The sequence below is a fragment of the Lipophrys pholis genome, assembly GCF_963383615.2.
Source record: "Lipophrys pholis genome assembly, chromosome: 20".
In the NCBI taxonomy this organism is placed as follows: Eukaryota; Metazoa; Chordata; class Actinopteri; order Blenniiformes; family Blenniidae; genus Lipophrys; species Lipophrys pholis.
Window position 1 is genome coordinate 11,712,317 of NC_137648.1, and position 18,978 is coordinate 11,731,294.

The 18,978-nt window shown below is 42.5% G+C and overlaps 1 protein-coding gene across 10 annotated transcripts in view; it reads right to left on the reverse strand.

Moving 5' to 3' along the window:
• kiaa1217 (KIAA1217 ortholog) overlaps positions 1 to 18,978 on the reverse strand; it is an 88,505-nt gene that overhangs the window by 31,098 nt on the left and 38,429 nt on the right. For 5 of the 10 annotated variants that reach the window (XM_080489829.1, XM_080489831.1, XM_080489830.1 and 2 more), the window contains one exon: positions 12,940 to 13,226. In XM_080489829.1, the coding sequence (XP_080345955.1) occupies positions 12,940 to 13,226 (287 nt within the window). Of the gene's footprint in view, positions 1 to 2,929; positions 3,102 to 11,512; positions 11,704 to 12,939; positions 13,227 to 18,978 lie in introns of those variants that run through there. The other 5 variants (XM_080489837.1, XM_080489836.1, XM_080489834.1 and 2 more) reach the window with 3 other exon arrangements.

The window sequence follows — 18,978 nt, forward strand, 5'->3', positions numbered from 1 at the left end:
CACTTTAATCTGAACCCTTGCCGAAACTTTTTTTCTAAACAGATATCAATAAAAATGAGAAGGATATAAAGAGAGGGGGTGGGTGTGTGCATGAGTGACTCAGGCCATTGTTCCAGAAAATCTGACCCAAACTCAGGACATCCTGAAAAACATTTATGCAACACTCACCCGACAAACAGTATGTTGTCATCAAAAAGAAAGCTCAGGTCTGCATTACCAAGAGACACTTGAAATTCAAACTTCACGTGAAAGACGCTGCACTCTCTTCCGATGCAAACGTTTCAGTTCTGTACACGCACAAGACACTTTTCACTGTCACCGGTGTCGGTGGTTACAAAGCCACTTTCAAATTGAAAGCACAATGCAACATGATTTCACAAAGCAGAACAGGTTATGTTATATCTAGCCGCTGACAGACAGGCTGACACGCGGAGTCGAGTCGGGGCGATTAAAGTAAATTACACTTGTTAAGAATAATGGCAGCCCCCATCAGGAGCCCGCTGTGTCAGTCATGTAGATTTAAGTAGACGTAGCCTCAAAAGCTGCCAGATCGTCATGTACTACACCTGCTGCCAGGCCACACAAAGCCCACTGATTGGTGCACATATAATCGACATAGCTGGGCTTTATGGCAGCTTTCTCATAATATAGCATGGGCTTCGCCTTGGAAAGTGAGACTATATCTCTATATATGTTGACTTTTTTGTTTTTTTAATCTTCTCTGCACACAATAGAAAATCTGCGACAAACGAGGCAGAGCAAGTGTTACAAGGCATCACGAGAAGCTAAGAGACAGCTCATGGGTGGATGTGTTCACTTCAACAGCAGTCACCACGAGTGTCCCAGTACAATGACTCGCATTCATCTCTGAGAAGACACACAGGTACCCAGAAAAACAGGTTTGGTTCGTTCATTCCACATTGTCTCGTTCTTGATGTGGGAGAGTGAAAGCATGAGGGCAGAGGTGTAAATTGTACTGCTTTAACCACAAAGTTGTATTGAGCGTGGCTCTTCACTTATGCTAATTAGGTAGGTTAAAGAGCAGGAGTAGAGCGAACTGTATAGCTGGCCTGATCTGCGTGGCAAACACAAACAGAAGATGGTGGCTCTGCTCACCGTTAACCATTTAATTAACTGGTATTTTTCTGATGGATTATCCCTCTTAGAGGTGGCAAAATGTGCAACATTTGGATTAAATATCTATTGTGCAAATGATCTGCAATAGTTAGTGCTGTAACTTCACAACAAGAGTGTCCCCCACTTCGTCCCACCATCCAAAGACATCTTTTAAGTTGTTTGGTGACTCTAAATCGGTGATTGTGAGTCTCCCGCTTATAGAAATGACAGTGGGCAACCTGCTTATTACCCTGTGTTAGTCGAGGTAGGCTTCAATTCTCACTTGGAGATTAAACAGAAACAAACGTCAGCAAAGCGGACACATTAATAAACCTGAAAGTCAGTGCCACTGCACTTCGACACAACTTGAAAGATTCAAGCCTACGCCCGTCGACTGGTCAGTGGTCAGTCCGACTGCATTCTGTGGACAGACCATCACCTTTTGTGCTCCATAGCCTAGATGACATTATAACAAAATCCCTCAGTCATCCATTCTCATTCAATACTTCCACATCCCTCTCTCGCTCCCTCCTCTGATGCATTCCTCCTCTAATCCTGTCATCAAAATCCCCACATGACCTTTTAGAGAGGGGTGTGCTCTGTTGATTGCTGTGCTAATTTTGAGGGCTTGAGAATATCCACAGTAAAACATGGCAAAAACTTTGAAATATGGTGCAGACGTTCAAGACCTGCTACTTCAAAATTGATTTAGGATCACACCATACAGCCATCTTCTATACTGCACAGTAGTAGGGGCGCTGGAGCCGATCGCAGTTAAGTATTGGCGAAGGAAGGATACAATCTGGACTGGGAACGCACAGAGCCAGAGTGTCACACACTAAACAATAGAACACAAACTTTTGGGGGGTTTTGGACTCTCAGAAGAAACAAGAATATCACTCGCGCATAGGATACACGTGTGAACTCCACACAGAAAGGCCCCCCATGCCCAACCCAGACTCTTCTCAGTATAATCTCACCCCGTCCATGAGGTCAACCGCAGGAGCATCTTCAGCAACAGTCTCGTCGCCACAGGAGATCCTTCTTTCATGTGGCCATCAGACTATAACTCTTCCTTGTAAATGTTGTTTTTGTTGTGTTTTTACTGTCAAAGTCATTCTTCCATGCATATATTAGTCACTGTTAAGGCTTGTACATATGGTACATATTAACATTACTCATTTAATTCGTTCTACTCTTACGTATTTGATATTTAACATTCTACTGTATTTTGTGTATATTCTAGTGTGTGGCGCAATGCTGTAAAAGAAAAATTCTCTCTGGATTAATAAAGTATTTTTGATACGATGCTGTTCTATCACGTAAGCGTGTTAACCATTACACCACATTGCACTGACGAACCGTAAATCTTTATGCGAAACAATGACAAGAACTGTCATTCTGAAGTGAAATATTTCATTGGCAACAAATAAAAATAAATTGATCAAGCAGCGATAATGCAGTGTCTGTTGAAAGATGAAGAAAAGGGGCTAGACGACAATCTGTTATGCCATTTGTGACATTTTAAAAAGGTGAGCAAAGCCGTCCCACTGATTTTCTTCAGTCATACCGACACGACGGTTATCACAGGCAGACATCGGCCTCTTCCCTGAATGAGCATAGTCACAGATGTCCACTTTGTGTGAGCATTAGATGCATCACGTAAAAGAAGGTTACGGCATACAGAACACTATCTAGTCATCCAGTTATATCATGTAAGATTTAAAAGTCTAATAATATCGTTTAGTAAAATTTTGCCTACCAAAGCGGCATACATGTTTTCGATGCGATGAAGCTGAAAGGCAGTATTTACCATACTTGACAAGGGGCAATCTCCTTCTACAGTTTCTCTCCATGAGCATGTGGAAACTTTCTGCTCCAAAGGAAGCAGGGTCTCTTCCTCCAGTCTTGTTCCAGCTCTTGAAGCACTTGCTGTGTACAACTGCCCTGTCCTGCTCCCTTCTCTTTCTGTTTCACCTCACAGCGGAAGCCTGCGCCCCCCCCCCCCCCCCCCCACACCCCCCCGCCACCCCACCCACCCCCCCCCCCCCACCCCCCCCCCCCCCCCCCCCCCCATCCGAAGCACACGCCGCCCCCACAGCCCTGACGATGGAGAAGCACAATACAAACACACAATCCACGCCGAGCAGACAGCAGGGGAAAGTCATTGTTTGGATGTGTGCTTTTCTACATCCGTGCACCATTGTGTGAGAAAGCAAGTGACATCCACAAAAACAAACCAAAAAAAAAAACAACCTCATGCTCGCTGAATTATTTTTTACTTCCATGATGTTTCTGTGAACTAAGAGTAGAAAATCTGTGACCAGCAGCAGCTGCAAAAATTTTCAATTCTAAGCTTTAAAAAAAACAAAAAAACAACACAGTTTAACACAATTTTTATCTTAAAATGGCAGCTTAAAGACAAATCCACAAATCCAATCTCAGCTCCAATCTTATTGCCCCGAGGCTGTAACTGAAGCGAGAGAGGTGACACTTGTGCCCTGAGGAGATAAGACTCTCCTCTGGCCTCAGGGATATCGAGTCAGGCTCGCGTCCTGAAGCACAAACAATCTGACACCCGTGAATACACATGCATGACCACACATGTCTGTACATATTTTTGTTAATGTTGGGATCATTACAAGAGAAATTGAAATTATTAAAAATATAAAATAAAATCATGACAAGAAGCTGTGCTGAGATCAGATTGTCGAACTCAAGCCTAAGGTTACATAAGTTAGCAGGTCCAGACTCATACTAAGACTGACAGATCGTGTTTTCAGCTTGCACGCAATGATTCGCACACATAAAGTCTATCCTCAAACCCACACACCCTCTTTCCAACCAAACAAATACATGCAAAATACTTTCTGGCGGGGCCTAAGGAGGCGTGATCTGTTCAGACTTGTTCTTTAAATATTACTTTATCAGCAGCAACACACAATCGTGCTCTGAAAACTTGGGGCAACCGAGGATTGTAATCTTGTTTCTCTATGTCTGTGAGTATAATACATGTGAGATACAACTCTCACTAGAACCAAACTACAAATCTGAGTTCAACAATTACAAAGGAGTCATAGTGTATTCAATAAAATCTCTTCTGCAGTATTTCAATGACATTATCATATTGGCTTCAGTTGAAGGTAATCCTGCAAAATTTGCATCTGCACCAGTGAGATATGATCTCAGATAGCCACATCACTCTGTTTTTGTCAAGTTGAGATCATCGTTCACATCTCCACAATAGTTTTCAATCACATATTTTGGCAGTTTTACATTGTTACACATCTGATACATGCTATGTAATAGATACTGCCACATCTTGTCTTCCTCTGGGCCGTTTTATTTATGCTCTAAAGATTTCAAAACTTTGTCGTTTGAATTATCCATCATTGTTTCTTCCTCAACTTCCCCCTTTTCTTTTTCCCCCAAACTATACGCTAATAAATCAGATCCAGGTTCATCATCAATCTCACTTGGCAACGTTTTTCAAGAGGAGTGGAGGAAGGTTTGGCTCCTCTTCAGACACTCAAGATAAGTCATGCTTCTTATTTTTAGAATCTGTAGTTGTCATGCATGTATTTAAACAATAGAAGATGTTATGACATTAGTTAATTGATTGTGACTATATGCCAAGCCTCTCTTAATGAGTGCATTTTACAACCACTGTGAATGACAGAAACTCATAAGTAAGGGCAATGCTTGCTTTGAGCTGCAACAGTCATGAAAACGAATACTGGATAGCATTTTCCTCTTTGGTGCAAATGAGTCCTGTATCCTCAACATAATCTCACACATATGAGGAAAAACAAAAGAAGGGTAACTTTGGTGCCAAACCTAAAATAAACATTTGCATTGTTCCAGTTCAGTCAGTGTACTGCATCAAGTTTTCTTTTTGTCCCATGAAGCTATAATAATGGCTTTGCTATTCATGCCTAATTAACAAATCGCTAAGGACCACACAGCTCCTCCACCAAGCCCAAGATTGATTATACGCACCCTCCCAGAGGAAGCTTTCTCAGTGTATCTGTATGTGTGGAAAAAAAAGGTCAGACAATTAGCAATCATCCGATATTTTCATTCAGTTTAGCAAGACTACAGTGAGTATATACAAGTCCCACGTTACTGTCTATTGTCATTTCCCCACAGTGACTGGTGGTAACAGTGTCTGCCTGTGTCAATAAGAGCCACTGCCTATACACTCATGAACACACGCGCACAGTTTTGACTCCATACGAGTCAGTCTACCATACGCAACAAGTCATGAAACTAACTCTCACTTTCAATAAACAACAGCGGCCATTGTGGCTTCAAGTGCTGAATGGCCTCCATGCTTTCCCCGAGACAGAGCTGAAGGCTTGTAACTGTTTTGTTAGGTACCGTGTGGACACCAAGTGCAGCGTGTCATCCAACTAAACTAAGAGCGACATTGTGTGAATAGTTGTTGCGGCAAAAAGAAAACGTCATAAATGTGCCTCTTCTGTCAAGCCACCGATTCCCAAAACAGCCCGTGCTTGTTATACTCTCTGCTTACTCTAGTTCTTTCTTATCGCCCATGTCATCTTCTGTCGGTGCAAGAAAAGAAACGCGTGTTTTGATTCAATCGGTTGATAATTTATTTCAAACCTCTACAGAAGCGACTTGAGCTTTGTCGCTGATCCGTCTTTCTTCGTGCACACCTGCAAACTGTTGAGATAAAGTCCAGGAAAGAAAATAAGGTATGTAACCAGATGCTTAGACCCGAGCCTGTCGATGGTGAAATCATCTTGGTGCACCTCTGTCTACGTTCTGCCTTTTGAAGTTAGATTCATACCTCCGTCCCAAGGTGGAGTCCAGATGTTGGGCTGCATGCAAAGACTTGCAAGTGAATGTCCCAAAAAAGAACTACTTTATTGTGGAGGTTACAACGTTTGAGAACATTTTCCACATAAATATATCAAAATTAAGTGTTTTCATTACTTGACTTCAATGGAGAGTTAATAAACTTCAGTAAAACTTTCAGACTTTCATTTTCAAACCACTTCGCAACCTAAACATATTTCGTTTGCAGGGTAAGATGCAAACTTGTTTCATTTAATTATTCAAAAGTAAGTCACAAGTGTTTCCCTTAATAGTTATGCAAACGGCAGAGGACAGAGCAAACGGGGGTTTTGAGTTCAACTTTTCGATCCCTGTACACCGAGTCCCTCAGAGCATTAACCTTGGTACAAACAGGCTCTGATATCACAACACACCAGCTGAAACAGTGTTTCAAGTTTGATGCGTATTCTTACTTTAATAGAATAATTGATCTTTAATCCATTTATGTATTACTAAACTAAGGAAAATGGCCAACCTCACAGATAGAATCTAAATAAGGTTCAGTTCACCTTAAATTTTAAGAAAACCTCTTATTCACATTTTACTGTTACAACTTAATACACATTAAACATAAACATTGATTATAAAATCTGATGATGAATGAAAAGGAGGCCAAGAGGTAGGCCGATATATATTAATAGAACTTTTCTCATGTTAAAATTCAACATGGAGTTGCATCAATAAACACATGTAAGACTACGTGTTTCATCCACTTGTTACGTTCCGGGTCGAGGAGCACTGAAACTGATCCCATTAAATGGGCGGAGGCTGGTACACACTGGACAGATCCACAGTCAATCACAGAGAAGCATACACAATACACATAAATAATTGCAACAATTGTAAAAAAAAAATAATCCACTGTATATGTACATACATTGCTTGTGATTTCTGGTCAGACATTATACAAATTTAAACATCACTTTCACTTTAATATCACCAAGGTTGGGCTGTCAAACTGAAACTCCTTTTTCTTTGGTGCCCTTTATGCCACCATCTCATACAAAATGTCATGGTTTAAAAAGAAAAAATGTGATCATGCATATGTAGAGGTAAATGCTTCCAGTTTTCAGAGCCAGGGGTGGGCACTCCTAGACCTGGAGGGCCACAGTTCTGCATGGTTTGAGCATGTTCCTGCTTGAAAAACCCCTGACAGTACAAGGTGGTTCATTAGCAGGCTGTTGACACGTTCAAAAAATTCAAGATTGTTGGAGCAAGAAGACTGTGAAACCGTTGGAGGACTTGGCCCTCCAGGACCACAAGAGACCAACTTCAGTCTGAGCCAAAAAATAGATATGAGAAATACTCAATTAATGTCACCATGCAAATTAGAAATCACTCTGCTATTCTCCTTTGTTAACATTTTAATTACCTTTTTGCCTCTTCATAGTTGCATAGTTCAGTTGATTAGCAGTTCTGCAAAAGGTTGCTCCTGTGCCTGCAATGGCCGTATTGACAAATGGTCCTAATTGCACCTAAAGGAATGTCGGGGCATAAGGTTAAAAATGTCCCCGTTTCTGTAGCATTCTCTGCAAATCTCTCAAGACAATCCTGACTTTTTAGGATGCCTATAACGACGACCTGCCGGTTCAGCCAGAGGAGTGGAGAAACAATACAGCTGAAGGTAACTCCGACTGCTGGCGTTTACTTAAGCCAGGCTGACACTGTTCTGTCCCTCTGCAAGAACAGAGTACTGAAAAGAGCTCAGACCTGATTAGCTGGTCTGATTAACACACAGGCATTGCATTTGAGACAGTGTGCAAAATTCTGTCTGGCTTGACTCATTATCAGGAGTGGTCAGTGGCAGGTCCATCAGGGCCTTCTGTCATAAAGGCTTAACACCCCCACCCCCAAAGACACTTGGGATTAGGCACAGCCTCGGCGCCACTACACAGACCACTTGTCCTCCTGTTTGGGGAGCTGCACCCCTAAAATCTAAAACCACATAACCCCCGTTAACTCGCAGGTCAACGCATGCCCGCCATTAACCCCGCAGTTCTTGTTTATGTTACTGAGGGTAGCTCTCAAAGTGTCACTTCATGCAGAGGTGCCAGAAGCTATTAAAACAGCTCCCGCTCCTGGTTTGCAGAATATGATGATTAAAGACAGATGTTTCACTGAAGAACTGTGGCACTAAGTTTAAAATCAAATACAAGCTTATTGTAAAAATAAATCATTGGGTTCTCAGTCTTTTTGTACACAACACCTGTGCTTTTCCTGTAGTTTCCTGTCCGGTTAAGCTTTCAGATTTTTGGTCATTGCTGGGAAACAATGCCAGGAAAGGACAACAACTCTTGTGTGTGTGCAGCTTAGTCAAAAAAAGAAACCAACCTCCCCTCTTTAAGACTCACCCTGGCGGTATTTTTCTTTTCTGATCATGGTCAAGTCTTGTGCAGGGAGTTGGAGCATGCACAATGTTATCTTGCTGACCTTGGTTCTTGGGAGCAAGAGTGTAGATGGGGGAAAAAAACCCAAAGAGAAAACTATGTGGGAGGCCAGACAAATGTTGAAGTGCCATTAAAAGTCCCAGAATTTATACAAAATGAATGAAAGTCTTCCATCCTGAGTTTAACTCAGGAATTCTCTAATACGACTCATCAAAATGTTTTGTTTAGATTCTCCTCTAGTAAATGGTCATAATATTTCTGAAAACTGAGTTTGTCTTCCCACTGCTCCTTTCTGTGACCGTCACAATGGATCGTGACCCGGATGTTTGACTTGGCACAGGATTTACACCTTCCTGTCGCATCCCTCAGTGGATTCAGTGAGCAGTGAGATTCAAACCATCCAATCACAAGCTTTCTGCTCTAACTTTGAAGCCACCATTGCTCCCCCTCCTGCTAAAAATCAAAGATGAGTCATTATTGGGGGGGGGGGGGGGGGGGGGGGCATAAAATTCATAGCTTAAGCCACAAAAAGCAACTTATCACTGCTCTGACAGATTGAAGGGAAAAAAGTGTTTTCATTTCTGACTCAAACATGCATGTGTTATTTTCCTAATGAACTGTGACAGGTGTTCCTTTTTGTGGCTACTTAAAAATACACATACAGCTGTTTAATGTTGAACATGTCAAACAGATGAAAACTGTGGAGAGATTTACTTTAAACATGTGTTGGATATAACACTGTTAAAATACAATAATTAAAAACACCTAATCCACTACTAAGGGAGACATCTTTAGTTTATCTCAATAGTAATATTTGAATACTATAATTAACATGTTTATCCCAAATTAAGATATCAAACAGATTTTATGACTTTAACTTTGTGGAACATAGCCCAATTTAATACAAAACCAGAAAAGTGCAATATGAGCACCTGTGGAAAAAAAGAAAAGTACCAGAGGACACTCACAGCACTGTTATAACCTGTGCTCTCATCAGGCTATGAATTATCACAGCTTGGAGGCGATCGCTCTGTCTGTCTTGTGCCCAGAGCTGCAGACAGCTCCTCTAACATGGCTGCTCCAGTCTGTTGAAAAAAAAACAACCTCGGAGCCTGGCTCGTCACAGCTCATCACACACAGACACACAGACACACAGGCAGAAGGAGGGGAATTCAACATATGTGCGTTTGTGATCGGTCAAGCAGTTCTGTGTGTGCTCAACAAGGCCCCTGGGCACGGAAAAAAAACAAGGGTGAGAGGATGGGTGGCGGTGGGGCCAAAGGGATGTTATCTCATCTCCCCTGGGTGGGATCCAGGCCTTTGCAGACCTGATGAGGAGTGGAGGAAATTAAACCACTCGCTTTTGTTATGGGTTTAAGGATCACAGAGGGAGGAGGAAAAAGAAATTGAGCACTACCGTATATAAGACGAAGTTGGTCTGTCCCTATTCATTTGTGTGTGTGTGTGTGTGTGTGTGTGTGCGTGCGTGCGTGCGTGCGTGTATTGTCATTCTAGGTCATCCTCTTTTCAGACCAAAGCGATATTATCTTCTCAACCTCCGTTTGACCTTGATAAATCCCTGCCTTTGTAACTCAAACCTCCGGTGACATCGTCGACTCACCTATGAAGTATGCTTTACCACTCAGGTTGCCATTCCTGCAGGGCTGGCATTTTACATCTGAGACAGAACTTCCAAAAAACTGTCCTTTCCCCTATACAAGCCATCTCAAAAGCCACAGCAACATTGTGGTGAGCAGAGATTTACTATGTGGCTACTCTTCAAACATAAATAACGACACATCCTCAATGACAAAGACTTCCATACACTTGTAATTACTGTTTTGTTAAATTTTTTACTGCTTCTCTATTCAATAAATGATTGCGTTACGACTGGCATCCCTATTTATACTATTAATTTACATGAAACTCATGCTCAAACTAGTCCATTTCATGTCAAGGTCTTGTATCTTCTTCCTTGACATAATGAATTGAAGAGACACCATCACCTCAGATTTAACCCGACACATGTGACTAACATATGAGCTGTTTCGCTCTTACATCAATTTGAAAGTGTCATGGCTATCAAACTGACAATCAGCACACATAGATCACTACAGCAGTCTCAGCTTATTTCACTCACTCAGGAGCCACAGAACATAAACCTAATATTTAGTGCAGAAAACCCAAAACAAAAGAAAGTAATGCATGGATCCCTACCTTATACAATGTGTATAATATAATAAATCAGATAACGAAACATTTTAACTGTGTACTTGTTGCTTCTCATTGCGATGTAAAATGCCTGCAAGCACTTTAGTGTTGCCAAATACCTAACCCTATAGTACAGGGTAAATCCAGTAATCCTGGGCACAATATAGGCAGTCTAATGCAACACCCTCCCCCCAAGTCCTCTAAAATCATTCCCTGAAGGTTTTCACATTTAACTCCACGTTACTTTTTTTTTTTTTTAATGTTGCAAATACAGACAAGTCTTCATGTGTCATCAGGTTATGCTCAGAAAAAAAAAAAGAAACACAGCATCTGATCTCTGCAGGTTTCAACCTTGGATCTTTTTAAGAGCTCTCAATAGAAAAAAAATAACAACTCAAAAAAGGGCTTAGACGTTTGAAAAACTGTCTGTTTTATCTAAAAAGTGTGTCATAACCACAAAAAAAAGGGAGAAAAGGTGCAGTAAAAACAGCAAATAGTTCCGCAAAAGCAGTTAATACTTGCGATATTATCGCTATTGCGTGTCGATCTGATGTAATCGACTGCGCAATAGAAGATGTGCCACATACATTTGGTAGAAACTAAGTGCATCTTCGTAAATTTACGACTGGAAACCACAACACGTTGACATGACAAGTGTGAGTAATCAATCAATCGGTTGTGTTTAATTACGTTTTTGCAGCGCTTCTAAAAGTCGTGCGTAAAGTTTTGCGCAGGCTTTGCCGAAAGTTTGCCGCACCTGACAGCAGCGCGGCGCATTTTCAAGCGCGCGCACAAAAAAAAACCAAACAGCAACAGCAACACACACAAAAAAAAAAAAAGGAAAGAAAGAAACACGCACAATGCACGCACTTTTCACAACAGCCTGCAAACTGAGGCAATGCACCGACTTCTCGGACGGATTTCCCGGTATATCCTACCTTTACTGCCTCTGATGGCGGCGCCGATGTAACAAACTTATTCCAGTCCGCATCCAAAGTTTAATTTCACTCCTGTGTGGGATTCACGCACGCAGAGCCCCATGCCTCCAAACAATGTTGAGGTCCATAGCCCGCTCGGCAGAGCGACTCTCCTGCTCTCCCTCCCTCCCTCATGCAGCCTGCTCTCTCCTACAGGCACCTACTGGAAAGCTGAGCCCCTCCAGCGGTGACATCATGAGTCACTATGGCAACTCTGACTCCACCCCAGTGCAGATCCAAACTTACCTGTCTGACTACCTCAACCACACTGCCGAAGTCTGCCCTATTTCCCAACGCACTGGACAACGCAAGTCAATACAGACTTACATGCTGGCTGGTGTTAGTTTTGTATGATCAGTGCACTGGATTGAAGCAACACAACGGATTTATTTTGTATTCTGGCAGGTCTGAAATGTCTTGTATTGTCTGCAGCTCCCCCCGTGGGCTCGGTGCCAGTCTCACCATTACCTCAATTATTTTGGCAACAAGACCAGCGTGCCCCTCCCTTCAGTGTCCTCTGACCCAGAGCAAACAATCAGGCAATGACCAGGTGAGCCAAACCTGCACCTTGTTATTGCTCCCTAACCGTGTTGCCCTTCCCACTGACTGCAGAGCACATAACCTCTAAAAGCTCTCAAAAGAACAATGAATGACTGAATTCTACAAATACACAGGGCAGTCTGAAGGTATAAACTCGCCAAAATGACGTGATCAAAAAAATCATGTGCGTCCAATTCAAATAGTTTGTTATTCATACACTCTGCTCCTTCATTAAAGGGGGGGGGGGGGGGGGGGGGGGGGGGGGGGGAGGACCTCTTTGCTTCACAACAGCTGTGGGAGAGAAATGTGACAAGCAGATTTATAGGATACTCTTCACATTTAACCTGCGGCAAGAAACAGGAAGGAAATTGCTCCACTGTTGCACTGAAGACCAAAACAGAAAATAAAAAATACCTCCACTCCCATGACTGAGAAAAGCATTTTACATACAGTATTTATTCATACTCAATTTTGTTGATGGATGAACTGAAATGTCTTGTTTTTTGTTTTTTTCTTCGTTTCTTAAGGCGCAATCGTGACATTACACCTGCATTATAAAGGTTTTGGCCACTTGGCAGCGGTAAAATATTTAGAAAACTGTCTTCATACACCACAAAGAAAGACAGGGCAACATCAGTATCAAGATCTGTTTTTCTTTGACTCTACAATAAGTCACAATCTGCTTCTGAGAGAAAATATTCTTATCAGCAAGGTGCCAAATGTGCCACCTACGCATGTACAAAGTGATTCTGTGGAGAACGGGATTGTGAGAAATTTTCAGAATCCCACAACAAATCCGGAGCAAAGCAGCACCTTTGCACAGTCTCACCCTCCTTCAACCCACTGACCTGCTCCCGCAGCCTTTCCTGGTGGCCCATGATCGCCGATGCATGATGGGGGTATTTGTGCTTCAGATGCTCCAGGAAGGCCTCCCTCTTCTTGTCCATATCTGACGGCTGCATAGCCAGGATCTCTCTGGAGCTGCGGGCCCCCCCTAACGTGTGCCTTCGGGGGACAGTGCGGCTCCCTTTGGCCTCCCCTCTGGAAGGGGGCGTCCCATTTGGGGACGCCTGTCTTCGGCTTATTTGCTCGGCGTCCTCTGGGGAGGTTACTTTCAGGTTGCTCTTGGATTGCTCTGCGCGAGAAGAGGGAACACAGAGGCAAAGGGTTAAAGCATATGTGCTGCTCATGTGTTTTGACATCAACAAGTGTATATGTGTTTGATCTTCCATAGGTCATGAAGAGGACATGTCAGTTTAAATCAGCCACCAGAGACCTAAAACCTGATCAGAAGCAAACACACTAGACTGAACTCTTGTTGAAATACTCTGATTTTCCACCTGTAACAATATGCATGACAAAATGAAATAGAAATGCTTGTTTTGATCCAAAATGATGGTTATATTTTCTCCTGAGCCGACACGAAAACACACATAATATCTGATACACAGTTGTTCTAGTTCATTACATATTCATGCAGCTGATTATTTCTGCAATAACTCCTCAATTTATTGTGACAAACACAATATTAGCAGTGAGAAGACTGAAGTGGAACAGCTGCGCGGACATCTATCTGTTCAAAAAACACTCAGGATATCTCCTTATTGCAACGATGCAAAATGAATTATTTGTAGACGATATCAAAAGCATCTGTTTATACATCGAGTGCTTTGTACCAAAAAAAAAAAATGATTGAGTAGGAACGGAGCGCTGCAACAAGTTTGATTGGAAAAACATTTTTAATAAGTATATCAATGGAGGAAATGTCTGTTTTGTGCTACCCTCCCACTGAAAAATACTGCAAGCGTGTTTGGTAGAGTGGGTCGTCTTCCAATCGCAAGGGTGTGGATTTAATCTCCCATCTCGCCATTTCCATATGCCGAACTGTCCTGAAGCAAAGCATCAAATCCCAAATTTCTCCCAATGATGGTCGAACACAGAAGAGAAGAGAAGAGAAGAGAAGAGAAGAGAAGAGAAGAGAAGAGAAGAGAAGAGAAGAGAAGAGAAGAGAAGAGAAGAGAAGAGAAGAGAGGAGAGGAGAGGAGAGGAGAGGAGAGGAGAGGAGAGGAGAGGAGAGGAGAGGAGAGGAGAGGAGAGGAGAAAGGTTGCTGAAGTGTGAAAACAAAGGGGGGAAAAAGGCAATAAAGGAAGCTGATCTGCTGCCTTGTTTAGTAGACAGTGAGCTGGAGCTATAATGTGCACCTTTCAGAGGTTAATAGCAGAAAATGAATGGCCTCTTGAAGAGTTTGGCTCCACATTGACAGGATTTTGAGTGAAAAGCCAAAATGAAGTTGGTTGTTTTGATATGGCTTTCTTTCATTCTTTTAAATCCTGAAGGTATTCAGCCATAAATGAATAATGAGCTCCATGTTTTCATTTCAAAGACATTTTAGGACTGAAGGAGAGGTAACAACTGCAAAGGTGACAAAGCTACTATTTCTTTCTCTTGATCATCCACTGCATTTATTTCCTCTATTTCACTTGGCAGTTTAACTAATTTCGTCTTCACCTGCAAATCCTATAAAGACGCCGCAGAGCTGCTTTGATCACCAAAGACAAAAAGCAGGTATAATTTGGGAGGAATCCTGTGTGATGATGCATCACGATCGCACCCCGTCACCAGCTCCATCAGCCAACCCCCCGCCCCCCCCCGCTCAAGTTTGGAGCAGCAGCGCGTCTCATGTACTTCCAGTCCTATTTTTAACTCACAAACACAGTTTCCCCCACTGCTAACCAAATTACACTCAGCAGACAAAACACGCTCAAACCTCCAAAGGATGTGAATTCATTTGTGGGCGGCATGTCAGAAAGCTCATTACCTTCGCCAAGTGAGCGATCTTTGTCTTCATCTACAATTTCATCTTCCATTGCACTGTTGAGAGGAACACGCACGGAGCCGGTGAAGAAGTGAGGCTACGGGGGGAATCGGCTAACTGCTTGCTTAGAGATTCCAGACGTAGCTCACGTGCAAAAAAAGGGGGCTTGAGATAGGCCCTGCCCCACAGCCCCAGGATAGACTGGTGGGGATTTAGAAAGTCAACTGCATTCCAGGACGTAGAGTGACTAGACCCTCACCCTCAGGCTAAGAGCTCTACAGCCGCTGTGGAGCAGTCGTGGACTGAATGTAGATGTGGGTAAATAAAGAAAGAGTGTACAGGGCATTGCAAGGAACAGACGCTAGTAAAAGAAATCATCTTCTCTTAAAACTCAAGACACTAGCAGGTGTCAAACTACAATACACACACACACACACACACACACACACACACACACATATGCAGCCTGTTTCCTATCACGACTATGTCTGGAAACTTTCTCTTGTTTAGCTTTCTTTCCCTGCTGAGGGGCCCACCAGACGCTTGCATGCATCCAAATGTGTCATAACCTACTTCTGTGCCACATCCAAACTGCTTCCAGTGTACGGCAGCCGGCTAATACGCCATCGAGTTATCTGATCAACAAGGCAGAATAAGACAAGCGGCGGTCCTGCAGGCGGTGTTGCTTCCAATTATGACCCTCGCAGGAGACACTGTAGTCATGTTCTACAGCTTATCAAAAGAAATGCGGTCCTGTCTGCCTTGACAGTAAGCAAACACTCTCTTTGGCTTTGTGCATGTGTGCTTAAAAAAAACGATTAAGGTGGCGGGGGGGTAATGTCTATGCGCAAGTTCATTTCCTCGCAGCTGCTGATGTAAGTGACCCAATCTGAATGTGCAAGAAGAGGGCACAAATTGACGTACCTTAACAGGAAAACGTGAGGGGATCAATGGCCTAGTTTGTGGGCCATGTAATTGAAACTGGTGGAGTCAGTGCATGAGCAAACACAAAGTAACAGCTGACATATAATGCCCAGCATATGGGACTAAGTCTGCCTGCATTCACTCTCTGTCTGGTTCCGCCCTCTGATATGCTGCGGTGCTAAGCCTCAGACAGAGAGAGTGCTCGATGGATTGCAGAGAGGCCGCGCTGATAGCAAGTTAAGCACAAATAGTAGGTCAGAAACATACCGACAAGTCCTTAATGCATGTGACCTGTCCTTTTCTAAAATTTAAGGTTTAAAGTAACTCTGTTTTGTTTTATGGACATTTTTGCAATTAACTTCGTTGTTTGGCCGAATTTGGAGCCTCTTGCAGCCGGTTTTGGCCCACGAGCCTTGTGTTTGATACTCCTGCTGTAACTCAACCAGCACAGCAGAAAGTCTCCACCTCCGAGTCTGGACCTGCAAAGGTTTCTTCTCGTTAAAAGGGAGTTTTCCTTTCCATCAATGTCTATGCTTGTACAAGTGAAATTGTTTGGATTTGTCTCAGTAAAAGTGCCTTGATATGGCTGTGTTGTAGTTGGAGCTATATAAATGAAAAAAAAATGAAATTAATCCTGCTCAGGCGTCCTGCAACCTTGAACTGGATAATTTGCTATCCATCCAAGATGGCGCCGCGGATGGCCGCTGCGGTGTGTTGGTGTGCACCGCTTTGTCTTGTTTTCCCACGTTAATCCTGTTGCACTTTTTTTTTACCTTGTTTGTTCTCCTGTGTTGCACCAATGTCATCAAAACAAATTCCTTGTACTGTGTAAACTATATTTGGCAATATATTTTGATTCTGATAAAATTATATGGATGGATGGATTGAAGAAGTTCATGAGAATCTGTGCCGTTTCAGAGCCAGTGAAGTCTCCAATACAAACACTTTACTGCTGCAATGTTGATTTTATTCACTTAGCTATTTTATCTATCATAAAATGTTTGTTTTTTTTATATTTTGTGTGAATCTTGATTAACTACATGGTAATCCCTGAAAGATGGATGGAAAGTATGTCAAATATAGTAAGTTTCAAATGGTGCAGCTTTGTAAAGGAATCAGAAGTCAGATGCAGCTGCAGCGTGTGTCAAAATTCTTCAACCTCGAGAATGACACATACATCATCCCAACCAACCACCAGGTCAGTCCAACATATAATTAAAGCAGCTGCTCCCAACCAACAATTACAACCTTTGGTCTGCATACAACCTGCCCTGCTGTACTTTTTCCTGTCAGCATTCCAGGTCCCCCCAAAATGACCTCCTTCTTCTGGTGTACCACGAGGGATCTGCCAGTGAATCGTGTCTCGCTTCATCGGCCCAAGAATGTCATTCTTCCTTTCACAGCTGCCAGCGTTGAGTAAATGATGGCCCCATCAGTTGAAAGACAACGTGGCGCACTTGACCGTGAACACCAGGTCCTACGAGCGGCAGGGCTTCCTGCTGTTTGCAGTTACATTCTCGCTATCACTTATTTATGGAGGAATGTATCCTAGTGCACACTCCCACTCTCCCCTACTATTACTGTCTCATAACTATGCAGTTACATACAAAAGCTCTGTTGTGTGCAATAAAAGCAGAGGTCGCATTGCGATACTCTGAAGCCATGAATAGCGATACAAATAACAGCGCTGGTCCACTGCTGAGTGTCTGACAGTATTTTTAATTTGTACAAGTTATCATAGATGAAACATCAACTCATCTATTCAAGTGGAATTTAGCCATGCGCACACAGCGGTTTTATTTGAATATGATTAGAATAACTCAAGCCTCTAATCCTCTGATAATATCATTTTTAACACGTTATTTAGGCCGTTACAGACCTAAATTGTTGTTTGAAATAAATACAACCCTCTTTAATATCATTGACCAAGGTTGTGGTGAGAGACTATTGCTTTATATGTTGATTGATCTAACATTATTTCCAGACATTTTTAGTCCCAATAGGAGAAACCTTAACTATGTTGGTGCTTTTTTACAATGGCACAAGCAGGTGAGATATGTCTCTATCTTGGTGTAACAAACCTCTGGATCCGTTGGGTCGACTTGTGTTTTTATTATTATAACTAGCCTTCATGTTTGCAAAAAAAAAATTATTTGACTACATTTTGTTATTTTGTGACATGCCAACAGGGGCAGGAGTCTATGGCCTGTCCACCAAAAGTTTTCGTCTGGAGCTGTAAAAACAGATTTAACCCTAAAAACGAATATAACAGTAAATGTGTGTGGTTTCCCCCCATATACAATGAGTTCCTTCCACTGTCCAAAAACATGCGTTTAAGGTTATCGGGTGACTCTGCACTACCTTTAACCTGAACCAGCTCCGACTGACTCCAGTGCCACACGTGACCCTGGATTGGATGATTTGGTATCGAGGATGAACGTAATCAATGGAACTGTATATTGACATAGGAAAGGGAACCACAACAGAAAGGGTGAAGAGACACATGCAGCTCCAGAGGTTGCAGAGCCCTGATGTAATGCTTTGTGGCAATTGTGGTTTTGAATAAAAGAACTTCCTCTTACTCAATTACTTATCATTGTCAACTAACACCTCACTCTCTTCGAGGACTTCCCTACTTCCTTATATTACATCGCCATGACTACACCACCTGCTCTAGTATTACCTGACCTGGCAGAAAACCATACAAAGACTGCAGAGTCTCACAGGTGTAGTCAAGTGGGAGCTTTGATTCACTGATGTTTTCGTCTCTGAAGCACCTTGACTCACTCTCTGCCCTTTCCTCACCTCTGCTCTACATGTTTTACATCTAGTTATCAAGCATGACCTGCACCCAAAGAGACCTGGCATGGACGGGAATAATTAAACTCTTTGCTTGATTACTCACAATGATTTAGCACTGTTGGCCTAGGCTGACGATAATAACGACATGGTTTTCCTCACCATCTTGAAAAAAGCTTCCAGCAGGGTTGCAGACAGTAAATTGTTATCGACATTGGTACCATATATCTGGACAAATATATTGAAATAAATCCAATCAGAACATTTTTTTTCTGAGCTCAGTAGGGATTGTAAGATCCTTAAATTACAATGACAGCTTGAAAAAACAATGGGCATTCTCTCACCCCT